At 47.8% G+C, this 19,095-nt stretch overlaps 1 protein-coding gene across 1 annotated transcript in view; it reads right to left on the reverse strand.

Annotated features, from left to right (window-relative positions):
- Positions 1-11,862, reverse strand: part of LOC117867262 (ficolin-2-like) — a 16,816-nt gene extending 4,954 nt beyond the window's left edge. Inside the window, exons 1-9 of the mRNA XM_034752143.1 lie at positions 11,732-11,862; positions 10,044-10,157; positions 7,532-7,585; positions 6,821-6,856; positions 6,397-6,432; positions 4,798-4,833; positions 4,088-4,215; positions 3,024-3,153; positions 2,316-2,450 (exon numbers count right to left, since the gene is read on the reverse strand). Coding sequence (XP_034608034.1) covers positions 2,316-2,450; positions 3,024-3,153; positions 4,088-4,215; positions 4,798-4,833; positions 6,397-6,432; positions 6,821-6,856; positions 7,532-7,585; positions 10,044-10,157; positions 11,732-11,813 — 751 coding nt within the window. The 5' untranslated portion in view covers positions 11,814-11,862. The remainder of the gene's footprint in view (positions 1-2,315; positions 2,451-3,023; positions 3,154-4,087; positions 4,216-4,797; positions 4,834-6,396; positions 6,433-6,820; positions 6,857-7,531; positions 7,586-10,043; positions 10,158-11,731) is intronic.
- Positions 11,863-19,095: the final 7,233 nt, after the last annotated feature.

Below are 19,095 nucleotides of genomic sequence, written 5' to 3' on the forward strand. Positions count from 1 at the left end.
GCTACCCCCTGCCTGCACCCTGAGCTGTTCTCAAACTTTTTGAGCTGACCCCCCCCCCACACCTTTGAGTTATAATTTTTGGTTGTGCCTCCCTCCGTCCTGTCCCAGCCCAGACAGGCTGGGTGGCCTCCTGAGGTGAGCCAGGGGGCGAAGATGGCGCCAGGGCTGGCTCCAGGCACCAGCGAACCAAGCACATGCTTGGGGCGGCACATTTTCAGAGGCGACATTCCAGCCAGCCTTTTTTTACGCCTGGGGCGGCAAAAGCCTAGAGCTGGCCCTGCAGCAGCAGCACGTCCTGCATGGGGGACGCCCTGGGGCCACTGCGGTTCGCGTTGGGGAGCAGCGCCTGCACCTTATGGCCGGGTGGGCTCCGAGCGCGGGACACTCGGGCAGGGCAGCCGGGGCTGGGCGAAGCAGTCGAGCTACCCAGGGGCTGGGGCAGGGCAGCCAGGAGCAGCAGCGGGGCCATAGAGGGCACCGGTGCCCAGGGCACTGCTGTGCGGGGCCGCGTCCCGCTCTCTGGGGCTCCGCTCCCTCTGAGGCTGCCCTGCCCCAGCTCCTCAGCCCCCTGCCGGGCCAGTCCCCCGGCTTTGCCCTCCTGGGTCCCGGACGTCCTAGCTGGGGGGACCCTGGGCTGAGAGGGCCCGGGAGCCCCACTGCTTACCCCAACCCTGCCAGTGCTGGACCGGCTGGAGGCGAGCGGGGAGCGGGCAGAGTCAGCACTGGTGGGAGAGAGCCCAGGGTTGGGCTAGAAGGGAGTGCGGGTGGGGTGGGGGAGAGCCCAGCAGGGGGGTGTGGGTGAGGTGTGGGGGAGAGCCCAGCGCTGGGGTGGCAGGGGAGTGCAGGGGGAGCCCAGGGCTGGGGGCAGCCAAAAATTTTTTTGCTTGGGGCATCAAAAAACCTAGAGCCAGCCCTGGGTGGCGCTCCCTCCCTGGACCCGCCATGTGGGGTTGTCTTGAGCCCTGCTGGCCCCTGCCCCCCAAAATAGAAGTCATACTATGCCTATGCCTGAGGCTGCCCCCCCTGGACCCCTGGGGCCCCCCTTTCCCTGCTGGGCTCTGGAGTTTTTATAGCATGGGGGGGGGGGCGGGAGCGGCTACTACATAGTTCTGATTGATTCCTGTTGAATATGAGCAATTTTACAAGGTGTCCCATATTCAGAATAGGGCAATATGGTCACCCTAGCTTTAAGTGGTCTCGGTGCTACTTGATGGGACAGAACACCACACCCAAGGAGGTGTGCGGGTTACACATACTTTTAGTGGGGCTGTGCGGGTACTCAACAACTCTTAAATATACTCATCTCAATATGGGGAAAGCTGGGTCTTCTCACTCAGCAGCGTGACCACATTGCCCCGTGATTTCACACCATTACAAGAGGTGCTTTGGGAATGAGGTCGCTAAGTCACTAGAAGAACGCAGTGCTTTGGGAATGCTATTACGTTGCATCTCTTCAGCGCGTCTGTGGTGGTAGTGGGAGTACATGAACGCTGTAGCTTAGAGCAGAGACCTCACTGGCCTCCCACCTCGCCGCCTTAGGGTTTCTTTTCTGGTGCGCCATTACGGACAGACGTCCCTAACCAGACAAGTGGTTAATAGAGCCCTGATGGAATTTCAAATCAACGATGTTCAAGTGGGTTCAGAATTCCTAAAATTCCAGTTGTCGCTAGTGAAATCATCTTAGAGATTTGGAGGCTAAATACAAAAACAATGGGCCGCATTTGGTGCTGATTTACCACCTCTGCGACCCTACTGATTGCACGGTGTTAATCAATCCAGCATTTGTTCCAATGCTATAGGGAAGATTCCTGTTTTCCAGTTCCTCTGTCAGTGTTTCCTTGCCTGGAACTGAGTTTCCAGATGCTGTAAATAAATTTGATCCTGTGTCTTAGATGCACATTTCCCCCCCCTCCCCCAAGTGATTAAACAGTTATGACAACCAGGGAGGAATTTATTTTGCTTTTGCCACAAGGTGTCATCTCTCTCTGTTGGTTGGGCCTGTTTTTCTTGTGCTGTGAAAGATATAAGACATGCCCAGAACCAGGGGCGGCTTTAGCTTTTTTGCTGCCCCAAGCACAGCAGGCAGGCTGCCTTCGGTGGCATGCCTGTGGGAGGTCTCTGGTCCCGTGGATTCAGCGTACCTGCCGCCGAATTGCCACCGAATCCGCGGGATCGGCGGACCTCCTGCAGGCATGCCAGCGAAGGTTGCCTGACTGCTGCCCTCGCAGGGACCAACAGGGTACCCCGTGCGGCTTGCCGCCCCAGGCACGCGCTTGGAGCGCTGGTGCCTGGAGCCGCCGCTGCCCAGAACCTACCTGCAGTGCCTCCAAGAAAGTCTCCAAGAACCAGTTTGTATTTCTCCGTCTCTCCTGCAATCTTGAATGACTTGTACTTGGCAAACTGCGTGTTGTTTTCAAAGTCTTTGAGGTCAATGTGGAGTTCATGGTTTCCTGTTAAAAACAATGTGATCATGAAACACAGTGCAAAAGCAGAATGTGCTCAATCTTTTTGCGCCTGACTCAGCGCGATATTTGCAGTAGGGCTGGCGTTACCAAACTGACTTCTACCCTACAATGTCACTGGTCTAGCAGCAAACAGTGCCGAAGCATCTGACCCCCTGCTGAGAAGAGAGTCTGATTTTTTTCCATCGCTCTGCCCCTTCTGTAACCGTTTACACCAGGGCAAGTCAGAACGAGAGCATTTTACACTCAGTTTGCATTGCAGAGCAAAGAAGAGTCTGGCCCCAAGTATCCAGAGCCATCTCCTTCCCTGAAGTTCGCTAGTGCCCCTGCGTGCTTCAGCCATCAGATGGCTGACAGCCTCTTTAAAGACCTTTCTATGTTTTAAATGATCCAGCCTCTCCATTAGAGATACAGCGTTCTCTGCTTCAGCAGCTTTTCCCATCAGGGTCGTCAAAAACCGGCTCAGTCCCCTTATCACTATTTTCACCATTGTTAGCGTGTCCCACTGTTCCCTGCAAGGAAGAGGGATTAGACTGAAAAACTGCATCCGTGATTTCTTACCAAGGGATGTCAGCAGGTGGATATTGTCATTCCCCAGCCAGAATTCTGACAGCCGGCTGCCGAAACCTCTCTTGTATGAACCCCAATCACGGAAAAAATCCACGGAACCATCTACCCGTTTTTGGAAAACCTACAGGGAAAGGAGAGGGGCTCATGTAGGAAACTGAAGAGCGGTGTCTGCCTTTAATAAAAGCTGGGTGAAAAAGGGCAAAAAAGACCCCTCCCCCAGTCTCCAAAGGTACATCAACTACCCATTTCAGTCTCAGTTGAGTAATCGCTCAGCCCTTCTTGGGTAAATGTTCACCGTGAAGAATGGTACATCTAAATCCCCTATCCACAGCATTGAAAATATATCTGACAGACTGAACGGTCACATGGTGGTGATTGGGTGGGGGGAGGAGGAAGGGAAACCTAAGCAGCTGATTCCAATTAACCAATCCCCTCAGAGACTGCTGGGAGTAGGAGGGCTCTGGGCCTATATAACCCAGACCCACCTAATCTCCGAGGAGGAGTGACAATGTGCAGGGCGAACGCTGAAGGAGAGCTACAGGGAAAACCGCCTCAGAAAGGAGCAGCAGGAGAGGCAATTGCCTTTGGGGGAAAGGTACTAAGGCTGGGGAGAGCTGGGTACAGGCCGGGGAACTGCTTCCCTAGGAAACTTTGGACTAGCGTGAGAGGCAGGAGAACTTATGGGGAAAAGGGACTACGGCCTTTTGGTGTAGATGATGATAAACTAAATATTGATACAGCTCCTTCCAAGAACAGCTCCTATGTTTTCTCTGGTTTCCGCCCCCTCTGGTGGTCAGGCCACTATGGCCCACCAGGCAATAGCTTAGTGGCAGTATTCAATAACAAGTCCTTTGCATCAGCTCTTACGAAAAGGGTGAATTAAACTAGTCTCTTCAAAAGAATTTAAACCTAACCTCAGCGAAATCCATAGGAATGTCATTCAGTGTCATGGGCTATTGATTAGCTTGCAAAGAACCCACATTCTCGCATCCTGGGACCATGCTGCAGAACAAGCTTCTGTCTCTGATATTTGTGTACACGTTATTCTCACTTACAGTCCATCCCCCACCATCAGTGTCCATGTCACACAGCACGGTCATGGCATTACAGTCATGCGGGTAGATGGTGTACCAGCCGCCCAGGGTGTTCCCTCTAGCTAACAGCTCCTTGCAGTTTTTTGCTCCTGGGCAGAAGCAGAATTTAAAATACTTATTAAAATTCAACATTATTGCAAGCTTTCTAGAACAAAAACACAGATAAAGAGACATCACAAAGCCCACTTTACTGGAACTAAACCTCTGTGACAGAGCCAGGTATTGAACTTGGATCTTCTAAGTGCCAGTCTAGTGTCTTAAGAACAAAACCAGCTGACGAAGAGCAGAAAAATCCTCAGTTCTCAACTGTCTGGGGGCCTGGGCATCAATCTATGCAACCATCCCATTGATCAGCCTGATGTCTGTGTATTGTAGCCCTCACATTGGTACTGGCTTTATTAGTCTTCTCATACCTTGGGTGAGTGCAATTACTGAAAACTCCACTCCATGGTTTTAGCTCTGAAACTGAGGCAGGTTCTTTAAAGACAATATCCAATGGCAAAGCTCATTTGAAATGGATATGTGTGTTTGTCATGGCCAGGGATTTGTGACAAACACCACGACCCCTACAACAGCGGGGGGAGAATCAAATGTGCCTGCATTCTGAAGCGAGGTTCCGTGTCCCCGGAGCAGAATGAACTGATTGAGCAGAAATTCCAGGAAACACTCACCTTTTTTACACTGTACGCTGTCCAGCTCTCGCTGTCCTGTGCAGGAAAATGAAATCAGAAAGGAGTGACTCGATAAACTGCTCATGGTGTCTAGCATAAAAATGCTTGTCAATTACGACTACGTGCCTCTGGGTTTGAGATGCACAAACAGTGGCATAAGTTCAGTGTTAAGTTTGCTGGGTTTGTATTTTCATGAGCCATTATTCCTTGGTGGGTCTTTCATTGTCAACTGGATGATGCATTCCCACCAAGGGAGAGGAGTTGCAAGATGCCTGCCCTTCTTAGATGAGAAGGGTGTCCTAGGGTTAGGCAACAGCCAGGGTCAATTTTAGTCTGTGCACTTGTGGGAATTCTACAGACACACCGGAGTACCTTGAGGGTGCAAATAGCTTGTGGGTAAAAAGCAGGCACAGAGCTCATCCTCGTTTGTTTGTTTGTTTCTGCTGGACCGTGGAGCAGGCCAGCCATGAATGGGGAAGCAGGTTGCACCAGCCCTCCTCCACCTGGGACCCTCAGAATGTAGCATCCCCCCTGTGCACTAGGGAACGTTGGCAGGGTATTAGAAGAATTTAGATCTATTAATTGCTCTTTGTAATCCTTGGAGGTAAGGAGCTATAGGGGAGCAAGGGGTTGTTATTAGTCATCCCATCTCTTATAGAAGGATACTTCTTTATTTAAGCAGGAAACTGGCCTTTCTCCCAGGATTCACATGGGGATGGGAATTATGGGCTAACTGGATCATTTTAACTGAAACCCCTACTCAGAATGGTGCTGCCTCAAATTTGATTAATTTGTACGTTAGAAATATTCCTGGTACTTGAGTTCTGGCACTGGCCAAAAAGTCATCTGTGTGTAATTAGGGGAGTTGTTACAACACTTGGATGGCCACATGTTGACATGTTTGTTATGCTAAAAAATGTTTCACTCGGCAGGCTTCACTTCAGTTATGAATGTTACAGAAATATTGCGGGGGGAGGGCGGGGAAGGGGAATCAGTTTGTTGTTTGTGTCCTATGCTTTTAAATACAGTTCTACTCTGAAGAGTGACTATGTACAAATGGCCCTTTCTGACTCTGTCAATACCTCAATAGATATTATTCTGAATACACAAACTTCTTAAAATTGCTCTTTATTCATGTTACCACCTCTGTGGTAGAGGGTGTTAGACTCTTCTTCTGGTGCCACATCAACAGTACTGTTTACTAAACTCTGGTCACTTAGAATTGTGTAATCCCAACAAAATCAATAGGACAGCATAGACTTGATTAAGGGCACAACTTGAACACTATAGTATTCCCCAGGTACAAATGAAGGCACTTGTTACTGGTGGTGATGAACAAAAAGGGAAGAACCCAGCATGACTCTCAGATCTCAGGATGAGTTTGCAAGGCTGGTAAGTGTGTGTGTGTGTGGGGGGGGGGGGGGGAAGGCTGGTAAGTGTGTGTGTGTGTGTGGGGGGGAACCTTTTACTTGTAAACTAATCAAATTTCCAATGGGACCCCACTGTGTTACTTCAAAGGAATTCCTTTTTAGCTCAGAGCTGCACTTTAAAGATGAAACTACCGGGGCTCTTGGTATGAAAGAGGGCAGAGGTTCTCACCTATTGTTCCGGGTGCTCCAGGAGATCCTTTATCACCTAAAGAAACAACACAGGGTCAAATCCTTGTGATACTTGGCGATGACACCCTAATCTGTGTAGGGCTTAAGCAATGCCTCGCTTTAAGGCATCCAAGCTTGGAAACATGGCCCCAGTGTATGACATGGATGTGCTATGAATGGAATTACTGAAGCAGAATCCTGCTGAAGTATCTTGCTGAATGTGTCCACCAGGAAGAATTTCAGAGGGCCCCTTCTGCCTGCCTAGGTGTTGATGTCAGTCTCCAAAGGCAGGACTTGGAAGTCTTGATAAGGCCTGGCACATGTGAAAGTTGGGCCCATCCTGGACGCTACTAGCTGTCACAGTCCATCACCTTAGATAATGTGGCTTCATAAAACCAGACAAGAAGAATGATTTGACCTCTCACCTTTTGGACCTGGGGGACCAGCAACACCTCTGTCCCCTGATAAGAGAATGAAAAGGATTAGCAGAGCTGCAGGCATCTCAGAGTTGTAAGCTCAGAGCTGAAGGCAAATCCTGTTCCCATGATCAAGACCTATGGCAAAGGTTTGGCTTAGGAGCTCACCGCATCCTCGCCAGGCCATGGAGTGTTCTCTGATCACTACTACAACCTCCAATCAAGCTGCTGCTCCTTCTCCCAGCCTGGGGAATGGCCAGTGGTTCCACCACTCCATTGATCTGCTAGATCTACCCTCAATCTTGCCCTTGCCCACACTCTCCCTGTCCTGTCCCTACTCTCCCTCCATAGCAGGAGATCCTCTGGAGCAGGGTTCCATGAGGCACAGGGCATTTATAGCCCTGTGTGGGTTCTTGGTATTCTGCCCCTGCTACCTGGGCAGAAAATTGCACCCGTTCATTTTTGTGCATGGCCCTTCATGGCTACAAAAGAGGGGCTGGGATTTGGCCACCTTGTACATTCAAAGGAGCATAAGAACGGCCATACTGGGTCAGACCAAAGGTCCATCTAGCCCAGTATCCTGTCTTCTGACAGTGGCCAATGCCAGGTGCCCCCAAAGGAGCACATACTCCTTGCAGAGAAGACACAAATGCTTTTAGGACAGAGGCTGTTATCTCTATCACCTTCCAAGAGCACAAGGTTTTCTACTGGTTACTTTACCTTTCAGCCCCTGTGGTCCTGCCTTCCCAGGGATTCCCTGTGTTCCCTGAACACCTACACAACACAGAGAAAGAGACTAAATATCTTACAAGACAAATGTTGACATAGTTTACTAAGACATGGAGTTTTTCTTCCACACATGTTACATTTGGGAGTTCCCTCTTTGTCCTCTGTCTTAAAGCCAGAGGATGTAGGAAGAAGTTGCTCTTACTGGAAACATTAATGAACTTGTTAAGCTATGTAAACTATGCCCAGATACCATGGTGATGGGTGAGATAAAGAAATGAATGGAAATGCTATATTTGCTATTTATTTATTTTTGTTTTGGTCAAATGACTGCCTGAAAAATGCTCTGGCAGCAAATTTTTTGACTTCACAGCAACACTCCCACACAGTGGGAAGTTTGAGTAACCCTGAATGTTTAATCTTGATGGGCTAAATTTCAAAATAGCTCACATCCAGCATTCCGGCCTTTAAAAACAAACGAAAAAACCCTCCCTCTTGGCCACTTAGTTCAATACCTTAGTGATAGCTGAGCTCTTTTGTAAATCTGACCCTATGAATATCTCAAAGATTTAGCAGCTAGCGGCTCCAATATTTATTGCCTAGATTGTCTTCTAGGTCCCACATGGTGGGGACAATACGCTATACATGAATGATGTCCCCAAGAAACAAACAGCTCATTTCTCTATCCATGGCACCCCTTGTGTTTCCATTGTGAATTGCCAGTCGGGGGAAATGGACACACTATGAGAGCAGAGTTCTTTTAAGCTCATGTCTGTTGCAGAGTGAGTGTCTTACACTGTAATCGGGATAGTTAAGGCAATTATTTCTATGATGGGGGTATCTCCTCCAAGGACTGAACGCTTATTATTGTCTTTGGTGGCCTCGGTGGGCAGATCCATGCTAACTCTAGTGTGTTGGCTCAGGATCTCAAGGCTCCCATGACATGGATTATTACCCTAGCTGGTTTGGGGGCTAAACTCCTGTTTACAGGCATGCTCTGGATGCTGTCTTTGGGATGGTGTTGGAAATGGAGGGTGACACCATTGAGGGTCAACATCGCACCTCCAGGGACTACTCCCATGCCACTTCTGGTGGTGTACCTCTGTGCATGGCCTGATATCAAAAGTTGATGGACCAAACGGGACTCTGTATTATTCAACTATGGGTCAACTCTGCCAGTGGCTTAGTGAGGAATGATAATCGCTCTGTTGCCCAATCATTGACAGATTGTTGCCCAGAGGTCCTCACAAGTCACCATGGCACTCGTGATGGATGTACTAGAAGGGGAGGTGATGAGAGTGCCTTTAGTGCTGGACCCAGACTGCATCTAATGGACTGGAATACAGAGACTTTTGCATTTCTTAGCTTCAACCACAGCGCTAACAAAGAGAGACACTTCTCCTCCTCTACTAAAGCATCCAGAAGACCTCAGCCAGCAGGGTTATTCAGAGTGTCAGGCAGGTGACTACATCCAGAATGCTTTCCCTCTGGGACAGAATAGGGCTTCTTCCAGGGTGAAGACTTTTCCATCTATGGAAATCCATATCAAGAGCATTTGGTACATGCTCCAGAGTCCATGTCAGAGCAGGAGATGACCATGGGCATGGCTTATCTTGGACAGTATTAAGTCACTCTTCAGGGTGGAAGAGCCACTGAGGAAGCTGGGCATGATCACCTGTTTACTGGGCACAAATATTTTGTCATTCATCCTAGGCTGAGCCACAAACACTTGTCTTGGAACAAACATTTGTGGAGCATTTAGACTAGGGTCCACGTTGTGCTAATTGCCAATTAACTGCTATTAATCAGTTAACTCTAGTTAAAACAGGACTACAGTCTATTCTTGGCAAACCTTCTGTAACTGGCTCCTGCCTTTGGAAAGCAGTCCTCCTCATGGGCTGTTAGATATGCAGGCTGGTAAGCTTCAGATTGTGCTGCTGGGCTCAGCCAGCCAGGTTCTTGACTGTAGTTTGTACGTTCAGGGTTAGCTGAGGTTTTAGGAAGGTCGAGATGTGGGAGGTATTTGGTGTGACTAATTGTTTTCTACACAGCTTGGCTACTTTTGTTATAAACATCCTAGTTAGGGTTGCCAGTTTTGGTTGGACGTATTCCTTGAGGTTTCATCACATGACCATCTTTCATTAAAGAGTAATCTTGAATTCCTGGAGACTCCAGGATTGTCCTGGAGGGTTGGCAACTCTAATCCTAGTACAGCCACTCTTTAAAACAAACAAAACCAGTGTCCAAAAGAGAGCTGAGTTACAGACAGTGTTGCTAAATGCTGGCTATGAGAAGACATGACATACAATAGATCCCTAAGTAACCCAAACATCAAATCATAGAAATCCCCAAACTAAGCTGGTATCAGAACTGTTCATGTCTGCTTTCTCCAGTGGTTCATGTCAAGAAACTATTAAAATGAAGAAAAAATAAAGAAATCATTCACACGTCTATCCATCCTCCTCATCACTCGAATCAGGTTCTCATTCGGCGCCTGGGAATGTACCTTTCAGTCCTGCAGCTCCTGGGTCACCTTTGGGTCCTGCGGCACCAGCCATGCCAGGGCATCCTTGGAGAACGGCGAGTTTATCGGAACCGCTGAGTCCCACTATCCTCACTTCTGGAGTAACAAACAAATCAACAAATGACTCCTGTAAGAGTCTCGGGAGCTGAACCGTCTTCAAAGGGTGGTGGCGGTGGGGAACCTCGCCAGACCCATTTCTGGGTACTTGTAGGGCCCTATTGCCCCAGCAACTGAGCACTTCAGTCTAATATATTAATCCCCATGACCCCCTTGTGAGGTAGGTCCTGCCTAATGTCGCAGGAAGTATGTGGCATGGCAGGGACTTAACCGTGCTCTCCGACCTCCTAGGTTAGTGACCAAACCATGGGACCATCCAGCCTCCTGATCAAATCCCGATCAGAACCCACAGATCTCCTTTGTTAGCTATAAATGCAAAAATAATCATCTCTCTCTCAGAAATGAAATACACAATATACTGCTGTGAAGATGATGATAAAAGAACTGTTTATACAGATCAATTACTACTCTATCTACCAGAGGGGTAGCTGTGTTAGTCTGGAACTGTAAAAAGCAACAGAGAGTCCTGTGGCACCTTTAAGACTAACAGATGTATTGGTGCATAAGCTTTCGTGGGTGAATGCCCACTTCATCGGATGTATCGACGAAGTGGGCATTCACCCACGAAAACTTATGCTCCAATACATCTGTTAGTCTTAAAGGTGCCACAGGACTCTCTGTTGCTTTTTACTCTATCTACATGTATTTATTAAACTGGTTCCGCTTCAAAGATAGGCTGATCCTAAGATAGCAGTGGGAGAACCACAGATCATGGGTGGTTCTCTGAAATGTATCGATCTCCTAGGCCCTGAAATTAAGCAAGAGCTGCTGAGATTTCTTGTACTCACTGATTTGGGCCAAGTCAGAATCTCACATGAAATAGGTTTTCTTGTGGTGTCGTATTAATATGGCTTCTGGTCTTGGATGAAACCAGGAAATTCACTCAAACTTCAGAAAAGTTAGATTTGGTTCAAGAGAGGTGTGTGTGTGTATGTGTGTGTGTGTGTTGAAACTCAGGCTGGCTTATTTCCCCAAAACCATGTGGGTCCTCCCTAACTTGCTGACGTGTTGCAATCTTGAGGCACAAGAGACCTCATGAAGGATGGAATTTCATTCTGTATTTCTCTATTGTAGCAATTCAGATATTGTTATGGCATTTAAATGGATGGCTGTGTGCAATTTTTAATGCTCTTGAGAGACTCAACTTGTATAAATTCCAGCACTCTTCTGTGGATAGCATGTTCAAGAAAGACCTCAAAATGCCTGTGTATAGAGTCCCACAGATCTGTTATCTAATACAGCATGCCAGCAATATGCTTTGAACAGCACTGTTGTTGATTAGAGAGGGTTAGACAATGAAATGCTGCAATTATACTACAACTGCAAACTACCTTCTCTTCAGAGTTTATTTTTGCCCTGGAAAATCTGATGATAATTAATTCTAGATACCCTGGGGTTTCTCTCCTATCCGAAGAGGCCAGCCACGTTGGAGAGAGGTTATAAAATAAAGTCTATAAAGATTCCATTCAAATCTACTTTGCTCTCAATTGTGCAAAGGAAGACGTAGGAAGGACCAGATCTTTGAAAGTAGCAGATTTGTCTCTCTCTCTCACCTGGGCAGGTGTCTTCTGCCTTGGCAACCACTGCTGCTATGGAGAGTAAAGCGATGAGGGTTTGCTGTGTCGCTGTCCCCATAGCAGATGCTTCCTCTGCAATGGCAGCTCCAATTGTGTTCTTGTCCCAGTCTCTCTGCTTCAGCATTTCAGGGCAACACAAGCCTTATATAGTCAATAAATAAAATAGTAAACTCCACCTCCCAATTCCTCATCCATTCATCCTCCACATTCTCTTTCCCATGAGATTGCTTCAGGGGAAAATGAGACCCATGTAGTCACTCAGTAGCCATGGTGACCTAATTTTAAAACTCAGACCCACTTATGTTCCTGTAATCTGGCTTTGGGTGTGCTTTATAGGAGAGTTTCAGCTATGAGATTCAGGCCACGTTGAACTTTTACTGCATGAGGGACACTTTCATGTGTTATCACGATTACTAATCATTTTTGTAGTGTAGGAAATGTACACAGCACTTTGCAAACCACAGAGTAAGATAAGCTCTCCACCCCAATACACTTAAACTGTGAAACTGAGAAGGAAAAGGTGACAGAGGGAACTAGTTTATGTAAACCAGAAGAGTTCCTGGAAGAAGTGTGTTCTAAGGAGATCTCTGAGAGGAGAGGGCCGTGACAAAGTGGGAATTTTCTGTAACCTACATATGAATGATATGCATGACAGTGACTCCCTTGACTAGGGATTGCTACCCAGTGGGTGCAGAAAGGGTTGAAATGCTCCCAAGGCAGAACAGGAGTTCCTCAAGGTTCAGTTTTGGGTCCCATTTTATTTAATCTATTTATTACTGACCTCGGAACCAAATGTAGGAGTGGGCTGATAAAGTTTGCGGATGACACAAAGTTGGGAGGTATTGCCAATTCGGAGGAGGATAGGGATATTCTGCATGGAGACTTGAATGACCTTGTAAATTGGAGTAACAGAAATAGGATGAAATTTAATAGTGAAAAGTGTAAGGTAATGCATTTAGGGATGACTAACAAGAATTTTAGTTACAAGCTGGGGACGCATCGGTTGGAAGTAACGGAGGAGGAGAAAGACCTCGGAGTCCTGGTAGACCGCAGGATGACTATGAGTTGGCAATGTGACGTGGCAGTGAAAAAAGCCAATGCGGTCTTGGGATGCATTAGGCGAGGTATATCTAGTAGGGATAAGGAGGTGCTGCTTCCATTGTACAAGGCACTGGTGAGACCACATTTGGAGTACTGTGTGCAGTTCTGGTCTCCCATGTTTAAAAAGGATGAACTCAAACTGGAACAGGTACAGAGAAGGGCCACTAGGATGATCAGAGGAATGGAAAACCTGTCGTATGAAAGGAGACTCGAGGAGCTCGGTTTGTTTAGCCTAATCAAAAGAAAGCTGAGGGGGGATATGATTGCTCTCTTTAAATATATCAGAGGGATAAATACCAGGGAGGGAGAGGAATTATTTCAGCTCAGTACTAATGTGGACACGAGAACGAACGGATATAAACTGGCCGCGGGGAAGTTTAGGCTTGAAATTAGACGAAGGTTTCTAACCGTCAGAGGGGTGAAATATTGGAACAGCTTTCCGAGGGAAACAGTGGGGGCGAAGGACCTGTCTGGCTTTAAGATTAAGCTAGATAAGTTTATGAAGGGAATGGTTTAACGGGATAACGTGATTTTAGTCAAATCAACAGCGTGCCATCGCTGATAAATAGTATCAATGGCCAATGAGGGTCTGGCTGGAGAATCTTGCCTACATGCTCGGGGTTCTACTGATCGCCATATTTGGGGTCGGGAAGGAATTTTCCTCCAGGGTAGATTGGCAGAGGCCCTGGAGTTTTTTCGCCTTCCTCCGCAGCATGGGGCGGGGGTCACTAGCTGGAGGATTCTCTGCGACTTGAAGTCTTTAAATCACAGAATTTGGGGACTTCAACAGCAGAGTCAAGGGAAAGGGGTTGGGTCAGCTTTTGTGGCCTGCATCATGCGGGGGGTCAGACTAGATGATCATAATGGTCCCTTCTGACCTTAAAGTCTATGAGTCTATGAGGACAGTGGTTTGCGGGGAGGGATAGCTCAGTGGTTTGAGCACTGGCCTGTTAAACCCAGGGTTGTGAGCTTAATCCTTGAGGGGGCCATTTGGGGAACTGGGGTAAAAATCTGTCTGGGGATTGGTCCTGCTTTGAGCAGGGAGTTGGACTAGATGACCTCCTGAGGTCCCTTCCAACCCTGATATTCTATGACACATGAGGTGCTTGGGTCACGAATGGAACCTTAAGGACTGGTGGAAACTGACCCAGATCCTCCATTGCTATGGGAACCACCCCCATCCCCCAGGACTGAACAAATGACACCTAACAACGGGGAACATGTAAACTCAGCGCAGGTTCTGCCAGAGAAGGACAATGGACGAAAAGGTAGCAAGGAGCTGTGTTAAGAGTTTGCCTTTGGAGAGACACAGGAACTCTCACCTGGCACTGAGAGACAGACCCAGAGGGAGATGGAGCTTGGCTGGAGAGAGCCCTGGTGCTGGCCAGTCTGAACCCTGTCTTCACCTTTGTTTCTCTGTGGACTTCCCAGTGCTGGAGTTCAGTAACTAATAAACCCTACTCCGTTTTGAAAGGCTGCCTGGTGTCATTGCAAATATTGCTGAAGTGCATGACCCTGGGGCAGGGCAAAAAGTGTCTGAACAGGAGCCTGTCTCCGTTGGACGCTTTGGGCCGGACTCATGGTGTGAAACAGGAGTTCTGCAGTCCAGAGACTCTGTCTCCGAGGAACTGAGGCTGCGTGGTCCACCCTTGCCGAAGAGTGGGCCCCCTTGTGGCTCTGGCCCACTGAAGGGGCTCCTCCAAGGGGCTGGTCAAAAGCTGGGACGTAGCACGGATCCTGTGGAGCTGTGACACAGACATTTGGTGGACCAGCGACGGGAGAAATCAACAAAGCGGAGGGTTAATTTCTGCCACAACCCCCACACTCAAGTCAGTGGGATTGCACCGGGTGTAAAGGTGCAAAATTTGCCTCATTGTCAAAAATTCTTGATGTTTGCCCAGTTCATTGGCTGGGACAGAGTTTCCTGATACTGGAAAGAAACTTAATCCAGTTACTTAATTGCTCACTTTTGTTCTAAGATGTTCACAGTTCTTGCAAACAGGGAGGACTTCCCCTCCCTCCCCCCCGTAACGGGATGTCTTGCAACATCCTTGGCTGTCCCCTCCTTTATGAAAGGATCGGAATGTGCCCACAACCTACCCGACTCACCCTCCGCAGAGTCTCCAGCTTGTATTTCTCACTCCCCGAAGTTCTGAATTATTTGTACTTTGGCAAACTACTTGCTGTCCAAACTCAAAGATCAATGTGTAGCTCACGATTTCCTGTTAAACAATTTGGGCTCCCTTTTGGTTAACATCGGTTGATATCACAGGCCGATCATTGTCTTTGCTTTTACTGGCCCAATTGTCATCGTCTGTACCAGCAGCAAATCACAACACCCTTTGCACTAGATCAGCTGTGCTGGTCCCTATGGGGCCTTAGTTCTACCCACTCTTTCCACCTGCTCTGGTAGGACTGTGGAAGTAGCAGGAGCAGTGTCCGGATCCAGGTCACCCATACAGAGGTGTAAGTGGTGGTGATGGTGGTAGCTCTATCTCTTCCTTGTATATCCCCTGTGGTTCAAGACACAAACTACCTCTGATCATATTCATAATACGTGTGTGCTGAAAGGTGTTAATGGCTGCCATCAAGCATGACGGCTCTGTAGCTCAAAGACACAGTTCTGATTGGAGCTCTTTCTTTCAGCCTAAATGAATGGAAAAATTAAATTTCCCTTTTTGTTGTGATCGCTGACATCATAAACCAGCCCTGTAACATGCTGCTGGTTTTCTGCCTCCTTTCCCTTGGCTCTCAGGTCTGGTTCTCTGGCTGGCTTCCTACTTCTGGGGGTCGCAGTCCTTTTCTCTATTAGTCATTTCCATCCTTTTGTCCCACTCTCCCAGATTCCCACCTCTGACGTCTGTAACTCTAGTTTGAGTTGTGTGCTCACTGAGGGCTCTCTCTTTGCCCTTGCTGCCTTCAGCATGTCCACTCCCTTTTACACTTCCTTGGTTCTGTTTCCTCACCTGAAATAAACAGAAAATAACTGTAACCTTTCTGGAACTTTTCCCAGCCTCTGCCCTTGAGAGTCCCGTAAGGCTGTCTGACACTTCCAGCACTGGTAAATCTCTGTTCCAATACCAAAGGAGCATTGCTGCTGGAGTACCCCAAGCTGAGAGTGCTGTTATCTCTCTGCTGGAGATTAGGCTTGTTAGCTCCCCGCCACTCCAGTTTGTCGTCCTCACCAGCAAACTCCTCAAGGCTCTCCTGGCCCAGACCTTGTCTAGCAGGTAACAACCAGTGAACTCCAGCCAGGGCCGGCTCTGGCTTTTTGGCCGCCCCAAGCAAAAAAAAAACAAAAACAACCTGCGGCGCAGTCAGAGCGCGGGTGCAAGGGGACCGGCTGGGAGGGAGCGGGCAGGAGAGAGAGAGAAGAGGGCGGCCAGGGCTACAGCAGGGACGTTGCCATGCGGCCCCTCCCGCTGTGCTGCCTCCTGCTGCGAGGGCTCCGCTCCGGTCGGCGGGGAGGGAAGGAAGAGGACTGCCCTGCAGGGCGCTCTGGTTCTCCGCCCCGCCGCCCCCTACAGGGTGGCCAGAGCGGAACAAGAACAAAAAGCGGCCGTGCCGCCCTAGGATCGGGCAGAATGCTGCCTCCAACAATCTGCCGCCCCAAGCACCAGCTTACTCAGCTGGTGCCTGGAGCCAGCCCTGACTCCAGCCCCTGGGTTTTTCAGATGTTTCTCTGCAATGCACAGCCCATATCACTGTTCATTCACAGATGATATTATGTTTGCTGTTCTCTTAAAGGGTCAGTACATTACAGCTTCTTAACTTAACTGGGGTGAATGCACCCTTCCCTTCAAGCACAGAAATGAGTTGGTTTATAGTAGAAATAAAACACATCTATTCACAAAAAGACATAGGTTAAGTGATGCCAAGCAGCAGGGATAAAGGTAGAAATGGTTATGAATGACACCATGCTTCTAAAAGACAAACTTATTCTAGCAAGATACTGTCGGTTCAAAATGGTTTCTCGCCCGGTCTCCACCCTGGCCAGGATCCGTCAGAGATCAAATCCCTTGATTCCGTTGTCTCCTAAAATGAAGGATAAGTATGAAATCTCTGTTCCTTATCCCCAAAGGGACTGTCTTTGTCTTACAAGCCAGGAAGGCCTCCTGGGGATTCTGTCTCCTGTGTCTCTCTGGGGTGCAGGAGCCATATTAATTCTCTGTCTCAAGTTTGGGAGCAGGATAACCCCCCACTAGCTTAGCTTGATGTAACTGAGGTAAATCCACCTTCCTTTGTCTAGGACAGACCTGGGTATCACCTTTATCTAGGCTAGGCTGTCTGGTTTTAAACATGTTCTAGTAACATCATACAGAGGAAATCCATAACTTCACATATAACACTAACACATGCCTTTTACAATGGCATTAACCTGCAAGTTGTTAGTTTTAAAATGACCCCTCACAAGGCAGTGGTGTGTAAGGTGTGAATACAGGGGAGGGGGTGGTCTAGGGTCACAGGCCACCAAGGCAAGAAGCTGCATAGCAAATGGGTAGCTAAGAGCTTTCCTGGGGACTGACTACAAACGCAGGTGCTGGGTGACTTACTGGTTACAGCTGTGTCTGTGTGAGCAGAAAGTCAGAGAATCAATGGTGAGTGGCGCTAGAGGAAGCCACATCTCTTGTGATGTGAGGTTCTGTGCCTGGAGCAGTATTTCACCTTTGGTGTTGTGTCCCATGCCCTTTATCCCATGTGGAGTGGAACCTTAGGTTGTCAGCTCCTTGAGGAAGGGATGTCTTTGTTCTGTGTCTGCGCAGTGCCTAGCACACTGGCTTCCAGGTCCATGACTCAGCCACTGACGTGCACGGCAGTACAAATAACAATTGAGCGCAAAGTCACTGAACATCTTTAGCCTGTGTGGAGCCCCCCTAGCTTTTCCATAGTGGTCTTTTTATTTAAATGGAAAGAACTGAAAGATTTACACAGTCCTGGTTTAAATCCGATTGATTGATTGGTTTGTAAGTTACAAATATCACTAAGTTCTAATACTGGACAACAAGTTCTAATCCTGCTGTTGTAACACTTGGCTGGCTGCACATTAGCACGTTTATGACGTTAAGCATTGCACTCTTCAGGTCACACATCGGTTATGAAGTTTAGAGACGTGTTGGGAAAGCACATTGCAGTCAGAAGGGATTTTTTTTCTGGTACACTCACGCCAGTGCTTTAAAACGTGGTTCTGTACTGAACATTGACTATGTAGTGCCCCTTCTTACTCAGCAGCAGCTGTGCTCCGTGTGTGTATCCGAGTCTTAACTGCTGGGTTGGGTGACAAGTTCGTACTATTGTTATAAATAGGGGGTTTAACCCCTACACTCAGGGCTAGTCTACACAGCAAGGCTACATTGGTGCTGCTGTAGCACATCTGCTGAAGACACCGCTTAAGTTGATGTAACTTACGTTGTGTAGCGCGTCTGCTGAAGACACCGCTTAAGTTGATGTAACTTACGTCGTGTGTGTGTGTGTGTGTGTGTGTGTGGCTTTTTCACAACCCTGAGCAACGTAATTACACAAATCAAATAACATTTTCCCCCATGAGTTCTGTGCCTAATTCAGTTCACAAATTGGACTCAAAAGAGACCAGAATTAAGGTTGCATCTTAAATCTTGATGGTTACTGTTCTGTTCATTCCCTCTGAAGCACCTGGCACTGGCCACTGTCGGAAGACAGGATACTGGGCTAGATGGACCTTTGGTCTGACCCAGTAAGGCCGTTCTTATGTTCTTGCATGTCCTAACTTTTGAGTGCTTGACTTTGCAACCTTCCAACAAATCTATTCCTCTTCCCCACCACTGCCCTCCCTTAATTTGGAACAACAATAAAATCTTGTTTGTATAAGAGCATGGGAGTTACATGAGCAACCCAGTATTGAATAGAATTGAATTTTTGTAATTGTGGGTAGATTTGGCTTTTCTCAACTTTAGAGAGAAAACTTTCTCTCAACTTTCTCTTTACACTGGCCCAAATTTTGAGATCCTCATTCAATATTTACTCGACCAAATAACAGGTCTGTACAGTGGAAGTTTGCCTGATATATTTGGAAACTCCGAAAGCAAGTTCTCACGGAATAGAACTAGAATATGCCCAAGGAAGGAAATTGAATAAGGATCTCAAGATGTGGCCCATTGAAAATTCTCTTCTTTCTAGAAGAGCTCATCACAAGAAAGTTAAAATGATGGGCTGGGTAATTCTGATTAATCGTAATATACATGATATGAGCAACTTGCCCTGGA

The sequence above is a fragment of the Trachemys scripta genome, chromosome 17 (genome assembly GCF_013100865.1).
Source record: "Trachemys scripta elegans isolate TJP31775 chromosome 17, CAS_Tse_1.0, whole genome shotgun sequence".
Lineage (NCBI taxonomy): Eukaryota > Metazoa > Chordata > Testudines > Emydidae > Trachemys > Trachemys scripta.